The 20,220-nt window shown below is 33.1% G+C and overlaps 3 protein-coding genes across 6 annotated transcripts; 2 read left to right on the top strand and 1 right to left on the bottom strand.

The window, feature by feature from the left end:
* The first annotated feature begins 812 nt into the window (after positions 1-812).
* On the top strand, positions 813-5,587 carry LOC114286702 (hydroxyproline O-galactosyltransferase GALT6). Of its 4 annotated transcripts, XR_014330937.1 has the most exons (8): positions 813-2,036; positions 2,796-3,028; positions 3,110-3,400; positions 3,588-3,716; positions 3,806-3,979; positions 4,507-4,646; positions 4,966-5,073; positions 5,149-5,587. XR_014330937.1 is itself a non-coding variant. In XM_028229905.2 (7 exons), exons 1-7 carry the CDS (start codon positions 1,217-1,219, stop codon positions 5,356-5,358), a joined length of 1,965 nt encoding a protein of 654 aa, XP_028085706.2. In that variant the 5' UTR covers positions 813-1,216; the 3' UTR covers positions 5,359-5,587. The 4 variants fall into 4 exon arrangements, 3 of the variants coding, with proteins under 3 accessions (XP_028085706.2, XP_028085707.2, XP_028085708.2); XM_028229905.2 differs by lacking the exon at positions 4,507-4,646; XM_028229906.2 differs by lacking the exons at positions 4,507-4,646; positions 4,966-5,073.
* A 277-nt stretch (positions 5,588-5,864) lies between these two features.
* Positions 5,865-8,309, top strand: LOC145791165 (uncharacterized). The gene is made up of 2 exons (XM_082871338.1): positions 5,865-7,766; positions 8,007-8,309. The coding sequence occupies exon 1, from the start codon at positions 6,994-6,996 to the stop codon at positions 7,630-7,632; it is 639 nt and encodes a 212-aa protein (XP_082727464.1). The 5' UTR covers positions 5,865-6,993; the 3' UTR covers positions 7,633-7,766; positions 8,007-8,309.
* Positions 8,310-8,449: 140 nt separating this feature from the next.
* Positions 8,450-15,447, bottom strand: LOC114286700 (HIPL1 protein). Its single transcript, XM_028229904.2, has 7 exons — positions 15,162-15,447; positions 14,911-15,068; positions 10,661-11,437; positions 10,354-10,570; positions 9,412-9,590; positions 9,057-9,292; positions 8,450-8,957 (listed from the first exon to the last, which is right to left on the bottom strand). The coding sequence occupies exons 1-7, from the start codon at positions 15,235-15,237 to the stop codon at positions 8,561-8,563; spliced, it is 2,040 nt and encodes a 679-aa protein (XP_028085705.2). The 5' UTR covers positions 15,238-15,447; the 3' UTR covers positions 8,450-8,560.
* Between the last annotated feature and the right edge of the window lie 4,773 nt (positions 15,448-20,220).

Here is a 20,220-nt window from a genome sequence, read left to right as displayed (position 1 = left end):
AAATAAAAAAAAATGCAAAAAAGCTAACTTTTGACTTTTGCTACAAATCAAAAAAAGTGAAAGCCAACTTTCCAAAATAGCCCATAATAACTTGTCCCTTGAAGTTTATATTTACCTAACAAATTATCCTTTCATTTGTTACACAAGTATAAATCTGAAGAGATAATTTATAATTTCTCAAATTTTTAAAAAATTCGCATTTTAATCAAATATAAGGGTGTTAGTAATTTGCCTATCATAAAATGTAAACAAATCTTGTGATCAACCCAGTTTGGACAAACCACCGAGGGTGGTGCCCTAGTGGTGAAGGCATTGTCTTTCCACAATTATGAGTAAGTTCGACTCTTGGGGGCGTGAAAAATCTTGAATTTTCCGGAGGCTCTTTTTGGAGACCTCGCGCTCTACTCCGATCGAAACTTGTCCGTGAGTAGGGCGGTTGATGAGCTCCACTGAGCCTCTGTTTGGCAAGTTGGTTCTTGGGCTTTTTTGGCTATTTTAGCCACAAAAAACAAAATAGGCTATTTTAGCCATAACAAACAAAACATCACATCCAACCCATAATCATTACATTCTTCTCTCACAAAAAAACTCAAAAAAGTCAAAAAGCCAAAAAGCCCTTCCCAAACCAAGCTTTTAAGCCCAGGCTAAAATAGCCAAAAAAGTCAAAAAGCCAAAAAGTCAACCCACTTCCCAAACGGAGGCTGATACTTCGGTAGTGATAACACTTTAGAACATCTTTTTTTTTATAGGTCACAAAAAAAAAAAAAAAAAAAAAAAACCTAAGTTTGGACAAGTCCTAAACCTGAGGACTCGTGGTGGCTAATCCATGACTACCAGTCTCTCTTGTTTCTAACTGTTATTATTGTTTCTTGAGTTCTTTAATGAAATGTCTAACATACAATCATTGTAAACAAAATTTGTCTCTGTGTGTGTGTCTCTCTCTCTCTCTCTCTCTCTCGCACTGCATGTTTGAACTGATCAACCTACCCCTTTTCTTTTCAATTCTTTGAAATCTTTTGGGTCTGTTGATAAATTTCAAGACAACCTAACTCTCTTTCTCAGTTCTTTGAAAAAGTTTTGAGTCTGTAGAACAAAAACAAAAAAGAAAAAGAAAACAAAGACAAACCCTTGATTTCCCTCTCTTATATGCATATAAAGATCCTTCTTGATCATAAAACCCTAAAAAAAAAAACCCAGAGATTTGGGCACCAAGACAATGAAGCGAGCAAAGATTGAGACATTGGTGTCATTGAGTCGACTAAGATCGATTCAGATCTTGACGGGTGTCTTGTTTTTCTATCTTCTCTTGATGAGTTTCGAAATCCCTCTTGTCCTGAAAACTCAATTAGGGTTAGGGTTTGGTTCTGGTGAAGCTGAAGATAAATTGGCACGAAAAGAATCCCCAAATGTCGAATCATTTAGGGTTTCACAGAGATCGTTTGTTCGAACCCCAGAGCGACGAATGCGAGAGGAGCACAAGCAAGTGTCGGGCTTAGTGTTCGATGTTGGTTCATTTGGAAATCACAGCCAAAATGACTTCTCAGAGCTTCACAAGATGGCAAACCATGCTTTCATGGTGGGAAAGAAGCCATGGGAAGAGATTTCATCTGGGAAAATTCGACTCGAATTGGAAAACAGGGGAGAAAATTTATCCGAATCGTGTACTCATTCGATTTCGATTTCGGGCGATGAATTCAAACAGAGAGGTCGAATTATGGTGATTCCATGTGGGTTGACATTGGGATCACATATTACAGTGGTGGGGAAGCCTAATTGGGCTCACCCAGAGACTGAACCAAAGATTGCATTGGTGAGAGAGAAGAATGAGATTGTGATGGTTTCACAGTTTATGATGGAATTGCAGGGGTTGAAGACCGTGGACGGGGAAGAACCTCCGAGGATACTGCATTTTAATCCGAGGTTGAAAGGGGATTTCAGTGGGAGGCCGGTTATCGAACAAAATACGTGTTATCGGATGCAATGGGGGTCGGCGTTGAGGTGTGAAGGGTGGAGGTCTAATGCTGGCGAAGAAACGGGTAAGGGAATTTCATTGTTACTCTGTTTTATCATTCTTGAGGATATACGAATTTGGTTGTTACTCTACTTATTGCTGCTTTGAAATTCGAACAATGAGCAAAGTCATTGTTACTCTGTTTTATCATTCTTTAGGATACATGAATTTTGTTGTTACTTTCTGATGCTGCTAAATTCGAATAATGATCAATTATAGTGGGAAAATATGTAACTTTTGTTTGAAACTTTCTTGTTTAATGTGATAGATAGGGATTGAAGTCACTGTTTCTCTATGATGTTTGCTGAAACTTTCAGCTTGGAGTGGTTATTATAGACTTGTATAGATTACACAGAATTTAATATACTCTTAGAGTAATTTTCTTTTAACAATTAGGCACCTAATAAAATGTAGTTTCAAAATTAATTATGTTGCTTCACATTTCTATGGGCGTTATGATCCATTCATTGTGTCATGTCAAAATTTCACTCACTTTATATTTTAGTTCATTATGTTTGTTTTTTTCCCCCTCCTAATGAAACCTTTATGTGGGATCACTAGATTTACTGATTTGGAATGAAAGTGTAATATGTTTCGGAATGTACATTTCAAAACATAATTCACTAGAATATTAGTATTTTCTGGTAACACTGTTATAGTCATTTGTTTTCATCATATGCTTGTTCTGTTTTCATTGATTAGTATAGTAGCTTCAGTAGGTAGATCATGAATTCCTCAACTATACATGGTTGTTCAGCTCTGCTAATTTTAGGGTTGTATAAAGTGGATGGACAGGTGAAATGTGAGAAGTGGATTCGTGACGATGATAATCGCTCAGAAGAGTCTAAGACTATATGGTGGTTGAACAGGCTGATAGGGAGGACAATGAAGGTGACAGTTGATTGGCCATACCCATTTGCAGAGGACAAGCTATTTGTTCTTACCTTGCGGGCTGGTTTGGAAGGTTATCATATCAGTGTTGATGGGAGGCACATTACTTCTTTTCCTTATCGCACTGTGAGTACCGCTACTAAACACGCTGATTTTGTGTGTATTTGTGATGAATGTGGAGTCTCAAGGTGCTTATTATGTTGATAGGGGTTCACTCTTGATGACGCAACAGGACTATTTGTGAAAGGAGACTTAGATGTGCATTCTATATTTGCTGCCTCATTACCCACATCGCATCCAAGCTTTGCTCCACAGATGCATCTCGAGATGTTTTCTATATGGAAGTCCCCGCCTCTTCCTGATGCGCCTGTGGAGCTTTTCATTGGCATTCTTTCTGCAGGAAATCATTTTGCTGAGAGGATGGCTGTGAGGAAGTCGTGGATGCAGCATCCATTTATCAAATCGTTAAATGTTGTGGCTCGGTTTTTTGTAGCACTGGTAAGGGTTGGCAAAGTGGCAGGTCTTAATTCCCGACATCCCTTCTGTGTGGAAACCTTAAGGCTGTGCTTGGATTTTGGATTCCCTTCGCTCTCTTTTTTCCTCCACAAATCTCTATTGAAATCCATGATCCAAACATAGCTTAAGTTGGTGTTGCTTACTTATCTAGGAACTTCTATTTTGACAGCATGGAAGACAGGAAATCAATGCAGAGCTAATGAAAGAAACAGAGTTTTTCAGGGATATTGTCATAGTGCCATACATGGATAATTACGACCTTGTTGTTCTGAAGACAGTTGCAATCTGTGAATATGGGGTGGGTGGTGCTTTAAAATCTGCAATTGGTATTTTTTTTTTTTTTTTTTTGGGTAGATAAATCATTCATGATGCATTTGGTTATTTCAGGTTCGCAGAGTGGCAGCAAACTATATCATGAAGTGTGATGATGACACATTTGTTCGGATAGATGCTGTGATTGAGGAAGCAAAGAAAGTCCATGGTGGCCGAAGCCTGTATGTGGGAAATATCAATTACTACCACAAGCCGCTACGCAATGGTAAATGGGCAGTGACCTATGAGGTATACTTTCTCGGTTTCTCCCTTGAGTTCTACTATCGCATATCTTGGTTGCTTCTTTTAATAAGACACTTTTTAACTTTTCGCTTTCTTAATATGAATTAAACTAGCTGAGAAAAAGTGGTTTAAGTTTCCATCACTGATTTTCCATTATAAGATTTTCCATTATAAGTTACAATTTAATTATAGAATCATGGCCATGGCATTGCTTTTGTTTACTTTACGGGGACTCACTCCACTGACAAGTTTTGAATCTATAATGATAAGCTTGTCACCCTGTTTGGTTGAGTTTTCACAATATGTTTTTTGTGTTTTTTTAAAATAAATAGAAACTACTTCACGAAAATAAATACCAAACAAATATTTTCAAATTTGAAAAAAAAAAACCCTAAAAAATAGGAGACAAAAGAAAAGAAAACAGATTCTAAAAAGTCAATCAAACAGGGTGTATATGTATTTGTCTATGTTCCGTACCTTTCCTTGGTGGTTTTTGTGTAGTTCTCATCTAGTTGAAATTTTCTCGTCCACAGATATGAATGATTCAGGGACGAAATAAATATCATCTACCAGTTTGCAAAGATGATTAACGTACAAAAATTGAGACGTTGGAATTAAGTTTTTGGTCTACATTCAATTACTAAGGATTTTGTGCGTATTAATTTCATCATATGTAAGTTAGTTATTACCATTTTGTTATTCCGAGACATTATACCCCTTCTATCTAGCTTCTGCCACATCAACATATAGGGGTTGAAAACATTTTCCTTTGGAATCCCTCTTTAAACTGGTGTAACTGGATAGACACGAAGGAAATTGTTTATGATGAAAATTCTACTTCTATACACCAATGTCGTATAAGCATATAACAACTGTTTTAATCCAAATCTCTTTCTTTTAACATCTCATTTACCATATAATCTCTAGTGCTATCTTGGTTAGTACATTGTTTTTCTGGGGAAATGAGTCCATGTGCTTTTCTGGAAGCACAGGAATGGCCAGAAGAAGAGTATCCGCCCTATGCAAATGGGCCTGGTTACATAATCTCACCTGACATTGCACAATACATTGTATCGGAGTTTGAAAAACACAAGTTGAGAGTATGTTCTCTCTCTCTCTCTCATGTATAGTGTTGTTGATGTTGATTTAGACTTACTATATTGGAGATGTTGCAGTTGTTCAAGATGGAAGATGTGAGCATGGGGATGTGGGTAGAAAAGTTCAACAGTTCAAGGCTGGTTGAGTATTTGCACAGCATGAAGTTCTGTCAATTCGGTTGCGTTGAAGATTATTACACGGCGCATTACCAGTCTCCGAGACAGATGATGTGCTTGTGGGACAAGTTGCAAAGTCTAGGAGAAGCCCAATGCTGCAACATGAGATGACCCTCATCGTCGTGGTGATAGAAGCCTTTTATGCTAGGAGATATTTTGAAAACTTCGGAGTTAAGAACAAAAATAAAAAAGGAAATGTAAAGGGAAAGAAGAGAAACAAGTTTTGCAGACATTAGCTTGTACATGTTAGTGTTGTTAATGTTTAGATATATCTGGGCTCTTCTCTTTTCCCCCTTTTTATTTTATTGGATTCATTCATTATTCAATTTCTTTTTCTTGATGTTTTTTGGAGCCCCCTCTTTTGGCAGGAAGTTATTGGAGGAACAAGTTTTATTATGAAAATGTAGGGGGAAACAATTTTTAATAAGGGTAAATTACGCTTTGCACTCTTGTATTTTACATAAATTTCATTTTGGTTACTTATTTTCAATTATAACAATCAATTCCTTCAATTTTTGGTCAAGTTGCAATTTAGCCCTTCAGTTAGTTTGATGTTAATTTAACCCCTGCAGGAGACATTTTTCAGGGTGAGAATGTAATTTTCTTTCATTTATAATTCTTTCGTTTTTTTTTTTTTCAATGTAATTTTTTTTTTTACTATTTCTAAATCCACCATGGGTATAATGACAAACAGAGGAGGAAAAAAGAAAAAAAGAAATCACTTTGTCCTAAAAAATGCCTCATATGAGGTTTACATGACAAATTTCGTTATGTAATTTAATACGAAGTAAAGTAATTTAATATCAGAAAGGTCTCAATGCAATTTGACCGACAGTATAAATGGTTATTGTAAGAATTAAAAATAAGAAATCAAAAGTGAGATTTGATATAAAATTCCAAATTGTAATTTATCATTCTAATAATCTTGGTTCCTTTATCCATAATGAAAATGTGAATTATGTAGTTTATATTATTCATTAAGGATAGTTTAGTACTTTAGGTTATTAGAATTTCATTCTATTGCTTATAGATTTGTACTTCTTTTGATTAATTAATATACACAAGTTTTGTCATCTGTTAACATGGTATCAGAGCACAGTTTCAAACATTAGCATACCTGTCGCACTCGTTCTTCGCAAGGTTGTTGTCGCAGCTCTTTCATCCTCTTCGCAAGGCTTCGTTGCAAGGCTTCGATGATCTGTCGCATTCGTAGGTTATCACTGAAGCAGTTGGTTCTGGTTCAATCGAAACCCTAAGAAGCCGTCATCGCTGGTCTGTGGTCCTTCGTCACTGGTCTCTGGTCCATTCGAAGACCTAGGTTGGGTATCTCACTGATCTGTAGTCCTTCATCGCTCTGGTTTGTGGTCCTTCATCACTGGTCTCGATCTTTGTCTGGTTCAATTGAGGACGAGGACCAAACATTGCTGCTCTTCACAGGTTGAGCATCTCTCTCTCTCTCTTCTCTGCTGCCTTTTACTCTGTTTTGAATGCACTATAGTTTGGGTATACAATATGGCTAATGATAAATTGCAAGCTAGTACTACTAAATTAGATGGTACCAATTATTATTATTGGTCTCATGTGATGAAAAATTTTATAATGGGTAAAGGTATGTAGAATTATGTTATTGGTATAACTATTAGACCTGTGGAATCTCAAGAAATTGTGGCCGATGTTGCTAAATGGGATAAGGAAAATGCACAAATTCTTACTTGGTTTCATAATTTAGTTCAAACTACCATTGGTATGAATTTTTCCAAGTATTCTACTTCTAAACAAGTTTGGGACTATTTGAAGACTATGTACCTTGAGTCTAACTTTGCAAAACAGTATGAACTTGAGATGTCTATTCGCAGTGCTAGTCAGAAAGATAAGTCCATTCAGGAGTTCTACAATGAGATGACTATTTATTGGGATCAGCTTGCTTTGATGGAACCGTCCGATTTGCAGTTACTTGACAGTTATATCAAGTATCGGGAGAAACAACATCTTGTTCAATTTCTCATGGCCCTTCGTGATCAATTTGAGCCACTTCGAGGAGCTATTCTTCATCGGTCTCCCTTGCCTTCTGTGGATGGTGCTGTCCATGAGCTTATTGCGGAAGAAACTCAGTTTAAGGTGGCTCATGGTACTTCTGCTTCCCAGTCAGTTTTTGCCACTCCTCCACTCTTACCCATCCCATCTTCTCATTTATTTCAAGTTACTGGTAAGCCCAAGTCTCGGGTTTCCATGGATGAGTGCAGCTTCTGTCATCAGAAAGGCCATTGGAAACATGCATGTCCTAAACTTTTGCAGCCCAAGGGTCGTTCATCTGGTTCACCATTCGCTAAGCCGACATATTCAGGATCTTGCTCATCTGCCGCCTTTTTCTGCACCAGTTTCTGAGAATGATCCATCTTCCAATATGCAGTCTATGTTTGAGCAATTCAAGTCTTTCATGGTGGCCAATCCAAATCTTTCGTCCCAAGCCTCCGCTATGACTACCACTTAGTTCGGTTTGTCTGGTTCATCCTCTTCAAGTAATATCCATACTTCGTGGATCTTTGATTCTAGTTGTTCACATCATATGACCCCGGTTGCATCTCTCCTTAGTAATTGTGTCTTTCCTTCTTCTTCTATCACTATTGCTACTGCTAATGGTTCTTCTATGCCTGTACACTCAGTTGGTTCTATTTCTTGTTCCCATTTGTCTCTTTCTCCTGTATTTTATATGCCTAACCTCTCACTCTGTTTTCTCTTCTTCTCATTATGTTGTACAGGACCGGGTATCCAAGAGGTAGATTGGGATCGAGCGTAGAGTTTGAGAACTATATATCTTGGACAGCTTACATGTTCCTCTAGAAGTGTCTTCTACTGCATTGTCTTCTTTTTGTTTAAACAATAAGTCCTCTTTGTTTTATATTTGGCATTCTAGGTTAGGTCATCTGTCGAGTGATCGGTTGAGGATGTTAGTTAGGTCTGGACATTTAGGCAATTTTCCCATTACTGATATTTCTGAGTGTCGTGGTTGTAAACTAACTAAAATGTCTGCTCTTCCTTTTAATAAAAGTAGTTCTATTTCATCTTCTCCTTTTCAGTTAGTTCATACTGATGTTTGGGGTCCTTCCCCTATAGTTACCAAGGGTGGTTCGCAATATTATGTAGCTTTTGTGGATGATTACAGTCGGTTTACTTGAGTTTATTTAATGACTCGAAAATCTGATTGTTACAAAATATATTCTAATTTTCACTCCATGACAAAATAACCAATCTCACAACATTGCTTTGCACAAAACAAAGATCTCAATTTTCACAGTTTCTCTTTCATTCAAGCTTACAAAAACATGCCTACCAAAACCATCAATGACAAAAGCAAGATCACAAACTCCATCTCTATCTCAGCCACATTGTTACTATTTATAGAAGGAGAGGAAACTGGGCTGCCAATAACTGTCACAGTTTCTTTCGAGCAAGTGTAGTTGCACCGGCTCGGGCGGACTACTCTGTACACGCCCGAGCTTGTCAGAATGAAAACATCTTTCCTGTTGTCCTCTCCAAACGAGTACACGTATTCTAAAGCCACTACAGCGCTGTTGGGCACGGTGGAGCATTGCATTGGAGAGTCATGAGCACAAGTGAAAGGAATGGAACTTGTATTGAAATTTCCACTGTTTTTTGGAGTTTCTGCGGCTGCCCATATGGCACCAGCGTACAAATCTGAGTACAAGTAACTGAATTTCCGGGGAAATTCAGAGTGATGAATGGAGGTAGATTAGTTCTTGAGTTTTTATGAGGAAAACAAGTGAAGGGCGAGGAGGTTAGCTTTTCACCTTCCATACGCGCAAGGATCAGTCGTGGAACGATAGAAGTACCCGCCTGATATTGCCGCTGATCCCAAGTGATTCACACTGGAGTGGTTATATCCCACCACTGGGAAGATTAGATCAATAGAGTTAGCAGAAGTGTTTCCTCTGAGAGATTGCTGAGAATTGAACAGAGGCCCTTCGTAAACACTCCATCCGTAGTTCCCGCCTTTGGTGATGACATCCACCTCTTCATATCTATCCTGTAAGAATTTAAATGTTTGCAATTTGTAAGCATCAAAACTGTAAAAAAACAACGACTTATTTTCGACTTCTCTATAGCTAGACGACATACTTCGCTACGTGCTTAAAGTAAGATAACCTGTCCAACGTCCGCGCAAAGGAAGTAGGAAGGCCTTTTTGAATCAAAGCTACAACGCCAAGGATTGCGTAGTCCCATAGCCCAAATTTCAGGCCGCAAATCCTTGTCTTCGGAATAAGGATTATCTTGAGGGATCGAATAGTTACCCCATAGTCCAAGCTCACTTATTTCTGCTGGAGCTGAAAGATAAAAAAAAAAAAAAAAAAGAAAAAAAAAAAAAGAAGAAAAAAAAGAAGAAGTTTGAAAATCACAATCTATTCTACAACAATATGGAGTTCACAAATGCATAGTCTTGCTCTTCAAGTAGATTGAAATGCTTTGTGTTAGCGGTATTTTAATATTATAATTGTTATAGATTATATTGTGTGATTGGGTTCCAAATAACTTGTTCTCCAAGTTAATCCTTTCTTTTCCTCCAAGAAAATTTGCCCTCCAAGTTACCTCTCCTATAAATTGAGCCTTTCACCTCTCTTATTGTAGCTTAAGTTTCTTATTTGTGAGATTATCAGGCAAATAAAAAAGGGTGTATGTGATAAAACTTTGGGTTCAACCAATTGTGCAGCATTGGTTAATCATATGATTTCGTCGGGCTGTTACATCCTGAGAGAGACAAGTCAAGATTTTTTCTGCTGCACCGGTGTGAGGCTTTGCCTAACCACATAAGGCTTGAATCTCCTTAAAAAGAGAGAATTTTCCACGCCTCAGCCCTTACAATAGGTATTGTAATTTTCTTTTATTTGTATTTTCTGATGTTTTATTCGTAATTATCACCAACACTTTGTCCAAACTCACCCTAAATGCTTAACCCAAAAAAGTAGGTAAAAACTACCATTGGGTATATAAATTCATGCATTTAGATTCACCTAACAAAAATGCAATAAAATGAAGTAAAATTAACAAGAAGCTACAAAGGAGAGATGGTTATCTCTCAATGATACTCACTTGGCATGTTATCTACATCGAGCCTCATAATTTTTCCAAGCAAAGATTTCTTGTTCTGCGCAAAATTGTAACTATTGTCTTTGCTTCCACCGTCCCCCATCATAAAGTACAAATACCCATCTTTAGGACCGAAAAGAATCTGCCCACCGTGATCAGAAGTAAACGGAAGGCCTAATGTAAAAATTCTTCTCACTTCTGATGGCTTGGCGCTTTTTGCCTAAAAATCAATAAAATTCAAGTAATTCAAGACCCTTAAGTGACAATCATGCCGGAATTTTTTTTTTTTTAAAATGAATATGATACCTACCGTTGAAGGGTCTGATGTTGTTCCATTGGTGGTGTATTCAGCAACAATGCTATAATACTGGCATGGTGTAGCTCCGTTTGAAGAATTTAGCTTCGAAGGATCGCAATTCACATCCGAGTTACAAGCACACCTTCCGGAACATGAAGGTGACGTAACCTTATCACAATTGAATGAAGCGAAGAACCGACCATTTTGAGCAAAGTTGGGATGAAAAGCCATTCCCAACATCCCAAAAGTAGTATCAAGATGAACTTGATCAGTTAAGTCCACAAACGGGCTAGATTGATCAAGCCCCAAACTTTTCCCAGAGTCCTGCTCGGGGATAGAGGCTAGCCATATTTTTCCAGCTAGGCTTGAGAAGAAGGCACGGTTAGAGCCATCGGGATGAGAAACCATGTTAATGTATTGTCCATCGCCAATTTTCTCGAGGCATAGGCCATTTGGGGGAACAGGAGTTTCAGTAACGTTAATAAGTGAAACTTGTTTTCCATTAAAACATAAGGAATCATTGTTATAGGCACCGCCAAACGCGTGACAGAAGTCAGTTTTTGACTGCCAAAGGTCGGTTAGCTTGGCAGAGGTCGAATTGTGTGGCAAACCGGTGCTACCTTGTAAAGACGGGGCAAAAGGGGAATTCAAAATGGATGTGTCTTGACAAACATCCCACACATTTGAACAGAAGGATGAGTTTGCTGAAACAGTAGAGTTGCAAAGAACTGGGATCGATCGAGGCACGGATTCGACCCTGAATAACTCTGCCGCAAACTCATCACATGTCTGCAAAAATGACGAAAAATGAACTCCAGATAGAATTTTTTCTTGGAAGATTGAAGTAGGCCTAATAATAATTTTTAGGGCCTACATGTTGGTACTAATCAGCCTAGGGCCTTTTTTTTTTTTTTTTTTTTTTTTTCAATATTTTTAGAGTATAGACCTGTGATGTTTCATAAAGTTTTGATTGGTAGAGAGGGATAACGGTCCATAATTTATGTTGGAGATGGAACAACATGAGAGTTAAATAATTGGTAATTGGCTTGAAATATGACCACGTAGTATTCCGAAATTATTAAATAATTTCCTTTTTTTTGTCACTTGATTTTTAGGGACTCAGATAAATTCAATTTGGAAATTAATTAGTGTGTTTGGTTTGAGTTTTTTTAATTAAGTTTTTTGAGAATTGAATTTTTTAGTTTTCATGTTTTTCTTTGTTTGCAGTGAATATTTTTAAAATTTTAAACATTTTTTTTTACTTTTTTAGATGCACCTTACTTAGATGTATCTAAAAAATAAAAAATTTGTAAAAAAATATTTTAAAAAATTAATAAATACATAAAAATACAACAAATGTATTGAATTCTTATATTTTTTTTTGTATTTTTGGTATTTAATATTTTTTAAAATATTTTTTTCATAATTTTTTTACTTTTTAGGTATATTTATGTTAGGTATGTCTAAAAAGTAAAAAAAATTGCTTAAAATATTAAAAAAATTCAATAAAAATAAAAAAACACTGAAAATAAGAAAGTAGAATTTTTTGAAAAGTGATTTTAGAATAATGAAACCAAGCAAAGTAAATATTATGTATAATGAAAGAACCGGGGGTGTTCTGCTGTGCTCTCGTGGAGGATTTTTTCGAGTCTTTTTTTATGACCTGAACCGTTTATATTATAGGGTTTGTTAAATAGATCATTCATGTAAAAAATCAAATTAATTGAAAATCTATAACTTTTTAACAAGAATACATTTGTTTTTAAAAAAATAAACGGTTAACACTATCTCAATAATTTTTTTAAAACAATTTGAATCTGATCATAGGGTTACAGATTTTTGATTAACTTATTTTTTTATATGATTGATATACTCAATGAACCATACAATATAACAATGAGCAATGGTAGAGGGCCCAAATTCTGTGGCTCAAATGTGGCTCAAATGGCCAAAACGACGTCGTTTTGAGTACAAAACAACATCAAAATGGCCAAAACGACGTCGTTTTGGCCATTTGAGCCACATTTGAGCCACAGAATTAGGGCCCCCTAAACATTTTTCTATAACAATTTGAATCATCAAAAAAGATTCGAAAAAAACGCCAGAAGCTCACAGCAGATTACTGCTGTAAGTCTAACTCGTTTTTGCATTAACCCACTAAAATCAAAATGGTCCGGATATTAGTTGTGTTTGACATGTAAAGTGGGCTGGGTGAGTATATTATAATGCCAAAAAAAACCGGGTCATTTTTATGGATGAGACATCCGAATAAGGTGAATTCGGATTCAAAGAATTTGGATTCAAATCGGTCATTGGTCCCGTTTGGTAGAATTGTAGGAAAGTGATTATAATTTATAACTTAACAGTTTATAACTTATAACTGTGAACATAAATTGATTTTTGACTTATAAATTAAACTTCTCATCCCCCACTCAAAGAATAAGTTGATTTTTGACTTACAAAAAGTTATAAGCTATATTGTTAAACTAAACTAAACACATCAAAATAGCTTAAGTTAAGCTAAAAGGTGAAATAAACTGAAAATAAGCTCTACCAAATAAGGCCATTACCAGATCTGTTAAACTTGGATTTTCAATTTTGATTGAATTGGATTGGGTTTTCACTCGTTTGCAAGTAATTTTCCAATTTCCAATTTATCTCACATTTCCATTTTTTTCTCAAAAGGAAAACTACTAAGTGTTCGTTTGGCATGTGAGTTTGGATTACATTGAAACTATTTCAGTCAAGAAAATACAAAATAAATTTTTTAGTTTTAGATTAAAAATTATCACATCCAAATCATAATTATTAAATTTTTTCTCTTATAAAAATTTTAAAAATTTTAACTCCAAGTTAAAATAGTCAAAAAGCCAATCTACATCTCAAACGAAAGTTCGGGTCCAAAAAGTATCGTTTGGGTTAAGCTTTTTGGCATTTTTTATTTTTATGAGAGAGAAAATAAAATGATTATAATTTGGATGTGACATTTAGGGGTGTTTTGAAAAGTTTGTAAAAAGTTAAATTTTTGACTTTTTGACTTTTTTGATGACTTTTTTAGCAAAAAAATTGACTTTTTTGATGATTTTTTTGAGAGAACTTGATAAAAAGTCAAAAAATTGGTTTTTTAACAAATTGCCAAATTGCTCTTTTATCTTATTGACGTTTTGGTCTATTTTATACTTGTTTTGGACAATCTAAAATAAATAAAAAGTCAAAAAAATTACTAAAAAAGTAAAAAAATTAATACTATGCACTAATCAATTGTTTAGTCAAAAAGTCACCATACACAGAGGGCAAAAAGACTAAAAGGCCATTGTTGACATGCATAGAAATTTAAAAAAACAAAAAAAAAGCACCGCACACTGATGCAACACAGTGTATGTCAGTCCTCAAAAGGGTACTTCGATAACTTTGCTAGTTGATATAATATTTTAATACATATTTTTTTTTATAAAAAGTCAAAAAATTATCCAGACATATATCTTTTTTCCCTCTATTTTTTTAGTAAAAAAGTCAAAAATTATATTTATATAATTTATCTCAAATAACCCCACTTTTTAAAACTAGTTTAGTCCAAATAACCTATGCCAAACATAGCCTGAGTGACATAAAGAATACACAAAATTTATTGAATACATGTAATGGCAACAGCGAGTAATTACTATTTTCGTTCCAAATTGTTTTTTTTACACTAGAAACAATTTCAACCTATTTTCACAAATTAAAAATACTTAGAAAATCTTTTAATTGGCGAAAAAAAAAATTAAAAATTTTGGTACAAAAATACAATATTTTTAAGTTCACGTTTTTTATGCTGGATAAATAATTTGAGACATTGAGAATATTATCTAAAGCACACAATTCAAAACTTGAAACTTTGTTATATTTTTCTTTTTGTTTTTGTTTTTCAAGAATACCCATAAAATTGTACTGTAAAAATTCCAATAACTAACTACGAAATAGTTATCAAATTTAACCTCTATTTCTCATTTGTCAAATTACCGTAAATTTTTTGGGTGATTATTCAGTTTATAAAGTTCTGATTGGTAGACTGGGGTAAAAGTCCATGATTTATATTGGAGATGGGGAATAACATGAGACTAAATAATTAATAATTGGCTTAAAATATAACTGTTCCGGAATTATTAAATAATTTTTCAAAAATTTAGATCTACAATTGCAAATGCATCGTCGTGTAAATACATCTATAACATATGCAATACATGGGTAAGTATTATCAAAGATTAAAAAAAGAAACTTACTGCACAGAGGATAGATTTCACAACGGAGGCACATCCAGAATCAGAAATATTCATGGCTTGAAATTGCTTCTCAAGTTGCAAATCCATGGCTGTGTCACAGCATACTTTCCCATTGTGTGGACAGAAGACCAGAGGAGTCTTTGGTATGACGGGTGCCCCTAGTCCCAATTGCCACAAAACACCAATTTCATTCATTGAAATCAAAAAAATCTACTGGGGAGAGAGAGAGACAGAGAGAGAGAGAGGCTTACTCAAATCAGTGCACAAGGGGAGTGAAGAAGAAAGATGTGGAAGCAACAAGAAGAGGATGCTAAGAACACCTAACATTGGTATGGAGAGAGAGAGAGAGAGAAAGAACAACAGAACAATCCTCTTCTCTTTTTTGCCTCTTCAAAGATACAGACAAGCAAGCTAATTTGGACATGGAATTCTATGGCTAAAGTCCGACAAATAAAATAATACAAAATTTCCAAAGAGGTGAATAGATAGTCTTCCACTGTCAAAGTGAGTGAGAGAGTCTTCCACTGTCCTTTTCATGCCTATGGCGGTGTTTGGGAAAGATTTTTTTAGTGGTTTTTTTTGTTTTTTTTTTTTACTAAAAGGCAAATTGGTTATAGAACCAAAAAAAAAGAAATCTAAACAAAATATCATATCAAATTTCAATCATTTCATTTTTTTTGTCACAAATATTACATCACATCTAATTACAAAAAAATTCAATTATCTTCTCAAACATAAAAAAAAATTTCTCCAATAATATCCTACAACTAAAAAAACCTATATAAAAAAAAACTCATTTCCCAGACACTCACATATTCATCTCCGTGGATCACGGCAACTAGGTGTATTCTTTGACACCATAATTGGGCAATTGAGTCTCGGTTGGCCTGTAAATATCAAAACTAGTTTTTTTTTTTTCATATCATTTTGAAAATTTTCATCAGAGTTCTTTTGAACTTATTTTCCAAAGTCCGGTTTTCCCCATTGTGGGCTCATCTTGGTCCATTTTGTTGATTTGAATTCTTTAATTTTCAGTGAATTTTAGGTAGATTATTCATGTAAAAAAAAGTTAGATTGATCGAATATCAATAATTATATTTTTATATTATATTTGCCAGAAAAGTAAATAATTTATCTTTAAATTATGTTTATCATTTAAAAAAATAAATAAATAATTATGATCTAAACAAGTAACTACTGATAATTAATTAACTTAATTTTATCTATGAATAATGTACTCGAGACACTAAAAACTAAATGATTTAGATCAATGAGAGGGATCCAAATGCAGCTATAAGGATAGAGACCCTCCAGTCCATTTCAAGGTCTTTGAATTGGTGTTTTGAAAATCAAATTTTAAAAATAATTTAAATGTGAAAAAAATTCTTAGAGCAATTTATGTTGAAGACATTTGTTTTAAAATGACGTAGGTTTGATAAATAATCAAAATATCTTATGATTCTGGGTTGACTTGTAATATGTCACAGTTCACGGGGGTTGTTAAAAAGGAAAATGTTGAACAATAAATGTGAACCAAAATTAAGTAGTGGTTGCCTTTGTTGTAATGGAAGGGTGATTGTGCCCATTCACAGACCACATTTATTGTTCTTTATATTGCTTGGTTCTGGATCTGAATCTCATTTGACTTTGAATGCAAGAGAAAAATTTTGTTACATATCCGTTCATTTGAATGAAGATAAGGGCCATTTGAAGATGAGGGCTATTCTAGAACGCAGGGAAAAAAAATTAGTTTATTTATTTATTTGAATCATATTATTTTTTTATTTTTTATATTTTTTTAAAAAAATTAAAAAAAAGTCACTAAGTTAGTTTTTTTCTTATTTCCCAGAACAAGGCAAAGTTAAAGGGTGTGTTTAGTTTGTGTTTTGAGATAATTTTCACAAAAAATTTTGGAGAGAGAGTTTAAAATTTTCTTTTTGTTTGTTTGGTTATATATTTTGAAAATAGTTTTAGAGTTTAAAAATTTGAGATGATTTTATGTTTTATTATAATTGAGTAGATGTATGTAAGAGAAAAAATGATTGAGTAAGAGAGAGGAGAGAGAAAGTGATTTTGAAATTTTTTTTCAAAAAATTTGAACCAAACAAAATTTTGAAAAATTTTCTCGAAAATTGTATCTTAAAACACAAACTAAACAAGCCTAAAATGTTTGGGGTGTTGACTTTTTGACTATCCCTCTATTTTTTTTTGTTAAATCAAAAAATTAATTAAAATAGTCACTTTTTTAAACACTCTCACAGTTTTGGAAAAAATCTATAATACATACTCAAAAACACTCCAGTGTGTATTATATGTTCTATTTATAACGGTTATGTTCTTTAATTACGACTAATTATGATGTTAGTTATAACTTAATTATAATTTATTATTGTGTTAGTAACTATGACTCATTATTTTTTTTTTATAGTTATGATTAAAAACAACTTAATTATGATATTTATAATAATTAATATCACAAATGTTACAACTTGCGTAATGTATATCAAGAGCAGAAGATTTTCATGTATTTTCCAGTCCTCCTAGTTGTATTACTAAGCTGTTAGGAGATGATGCTAAGGGACTTTGTACCCCAGAGCTTTGTAACCCTTTTATCTATTATATATCAACCTACGTTTATAACACACAAAAAAAATATATTTTACACACTTGAGAATTTCACTCTAGCTGTGTGCTTATTCAATTATAAAAGGTCGCTTGCTTTGAAAAATAAAGAATACAGTGAACAAAACATAAAATATTATTGGATGTGCATACTACTCGAGCTATTAAATAAAATATGATTTTATATAGAATCATGTGTATTATTTATAATTATTTATCGAAAGTCAAAATATAATTTATAATTATAAAAAGAGTAATGTTATGCCAAACATAATTTTTATATAAAATGATATGACTTTATATGATCCTTTCATTTGATGTTGAAATATTTATTATTGTGATTCATAATTACAAGATTATCATTGTCATTTTAAATATAATTTGTATGCATAATTTTTATATACAAATCATATTTGTAAATTATTTTCCCTAACAGAATGTTATTGTCACATATTTTTTTATCTTTAATTTTCTACAAAAATATCGGGTGTGTTTGGTTTGTATTGTAGAATAATTTTTGAGATAAAAAGTACGAAAATTTATTTGGTTTGCTTTTTTCAGAAATAGTTTTGAAAATTTATTTTGGGGAGAGAATTTTAAAAAAATTGATTGATTTGATGTGTATGAGAGAGAGTGATTTTGGAAAGTAGATAACCAAACAAAATTTTGAATTTTTTTTAAAAAAAATTTGTTTGATTTGATTACTCTTGAAAATTTATTTGTAGAGAATTTTTCTCAAATTTTTTTTTGAAAAACAAACCAAACAAGGCCATCATTTCCCTAATTTAAACACTTAATTTTGCAAACTACAAATATTTTAGGCAAAATTTATTGTGTTTTACTCCATGTACAATTTATCTCCAAATATTTAGAAATAAGCACATAATCCCCTCATATCTAAATACGTAAATAAATAATCGTATATTTTAGTGCATAAGTCACAATAGAATTATAAGGTCATTGGTCAAACCACAATGATATAAAGTGAAATTTGCTCAATATTTGAAGGGTTGTTCAGCTACTAGCTGATGAGTTCCATTTTGTTCACAGACCTGATAAGGTGCGCATTTAAATATATATATATATATATATATATATATATATGTTTGATTAGACTAAAATTACGGAAGAAATGAGTTAAGTGAGTTCAATACACTTTCTAAGCATTCATTTGGCCTAGTTTAAAATGATATTTTTGGTTAAAATAGTCATAAAAGAAAAATAAAAAAAAAACTTTTTAACCTAATAATATAAAATGTCACATTCAAACTATAATCATTTTATTTTTTCTTTTACAAAACTAAAAAAATCAAAAAACTTATCTCAAATGAGATTTTTACCCTTAGACTAAAATAGTTAAAAAATCAAAAAATCAACATACATCCCAAACAAACAAACCCTAAATATGGAGATTACAATTTTAAACTAATAAGGATTCGTTTGGGAAGTCAAGTTTGGAGCTTTTTTATCTATTTTAACCACAAAAAATAAAATAAATTTTTTCATTCAATAAGACAAAATATTACATCTAACTCATAATCATTACATTATTATTCTCACAAAAAAATTAAAATAATCAAAAATCTTTTCCAAATAATATTTTTTAATCCCAAACTAAAATAATTTAAAAAATCAAAAATTCAAAAAACTAACCAACTTCCCACACCAATCCTAAATAGTGATTATTGTGACAGCAAGTCAAATATAACGGCTACCTAGTGGAGTCAAAAGTTCAAAAAGTAAATAACCAAACCAAAGTGAATTATTTCTATTAGTTCTTGGAAGTGGGGGATTATTAGACTACAATATTTTTTTAATTTAGCGACATTTGAAAGTGTCATAAAATTATTTATTTATTGATACTTTTTAATCTTGTGACATTTTAAATAAGTATCATTTATACTCATGCCATGGTAGATATTAATGGCATCTCAGTGACACTTGCAAGTACTATTATAACATCATGGCTAAAGATTTTCAATAATACTTTGATATTATGATGGACACTATTCGTGACACTACCAAGTACCATTAAAAATAGACTTAGTGGCACTTCAGTGACACTTGTAAGTATCATTACACCATTAAGACTAAGACTTTCAATGACACTTTGATGTCATGGTAGACACTATTTGTGACACTACCAAGTGCCATTAAAAAAGACTTACAATCTAAAAAATACCACCATATGCTTTTTTAATAGCGCTTGTTATGCGACAATTGATATTTTTAACAACTTTATAAATGTCACTAAATCCAATTCATTTGTGCCATAAATGGATATAAGTGTCATTGGAGCTTATTTTAGTGACTCTTTGCAAAGCTACTACCACTACTATGAAATGCCACTTACACTACTACAAATATAGATGAAGATCACATTTTTTGTGTGATGTATGTTTTTTAATCACACTTTTTAAGTTTTATTAAAATGTGATCTTTGGGAGTGTGATTAAAAATGGTCATTTTTAATCACACTTTTAAGTGTCATTAAAAAATGATTCATCACATCTTTTAAGTGTGATTAAAAATATTTAGATCACATCTTTTAAGTGTGATTAATAATTAATAAAACCTGTGATAAAAAAAAAAATCGACATATTTGAAGAATAATCAATATTATTTTTGTACGCGCGTTTGAAGAATGTAATATACACTATGTACTATATTTTGAATCACAACCATATA

The sequence above is a fragment of the Camellia sinensis genome, chromosome 5 (genome assembly GCF_055761805.1).
Source record: "Camellia sinensis isolate YWXY chromosome 5, ASM5576180v1, whole genome shotgun sequence".
NCBI classification, from domain to species: domain Eukaryota; kingdom Viridiplantae; phylum Streptophyta; class Magnoliopsida; order Ericales; family Theaceae; genus Camellia; species Camellia sinensis.
This window is presented reverse-complemented; position numbering and strand designations above follow the sequence as displayed.

Bases quoted from the DNA above. Each gene is read 5' to 3' on its own strand.
- LOC114286702 (XM_028229905.2), top strand. From the start codon at position 1,217: ATGAAGCGAGCAAAGATTGAGACATTGGTGTCATTGAGTCGACTAAGA. The intron at 3,401-3,587 runs GTAAGGGTTGGC...CTATTTTGACAG, and splicing joins CTCGGTTTTTTGTAGCACTG to CATGGAAGACAGGAAATCAA. The intron at 5,074-5,148 runs GTATGTTCTCTC...GAGATGTTGCAG, and splicing joins TTGAAAAACACAAGTTGAGA to TTGTTCAAGATGGAAGATGT.
- LOC145791165 (XM_082871338.1), top strand. From the start codon at position 6,994: ATGAATTTTTCCAAGTATTCTACTTCTAAACAAGTTTGGGACTATTTG.
- LOC114286700 (XM_028229904.2), bottom strand. From the start codon at position 15,237: ATGTTAGGTGTTCTTAGCATCCTCTTCTTGTTGCTTCCACATCTTTCT. The intron at 10,571-10,660 runs GTAGGTATCATA...ATTGATTTTTAG, and splicing joins CAACATCAGACCCTTCAACG to GCAAAAAGCGCCAAGCCATC. The intron at 9,293-9,411 runs GTTATCTTACTT...AAATTCTTACAG, and splicing joins TTTGCGCGGACGTTGGACAG to GATAGATATGAAGAGGTGGA.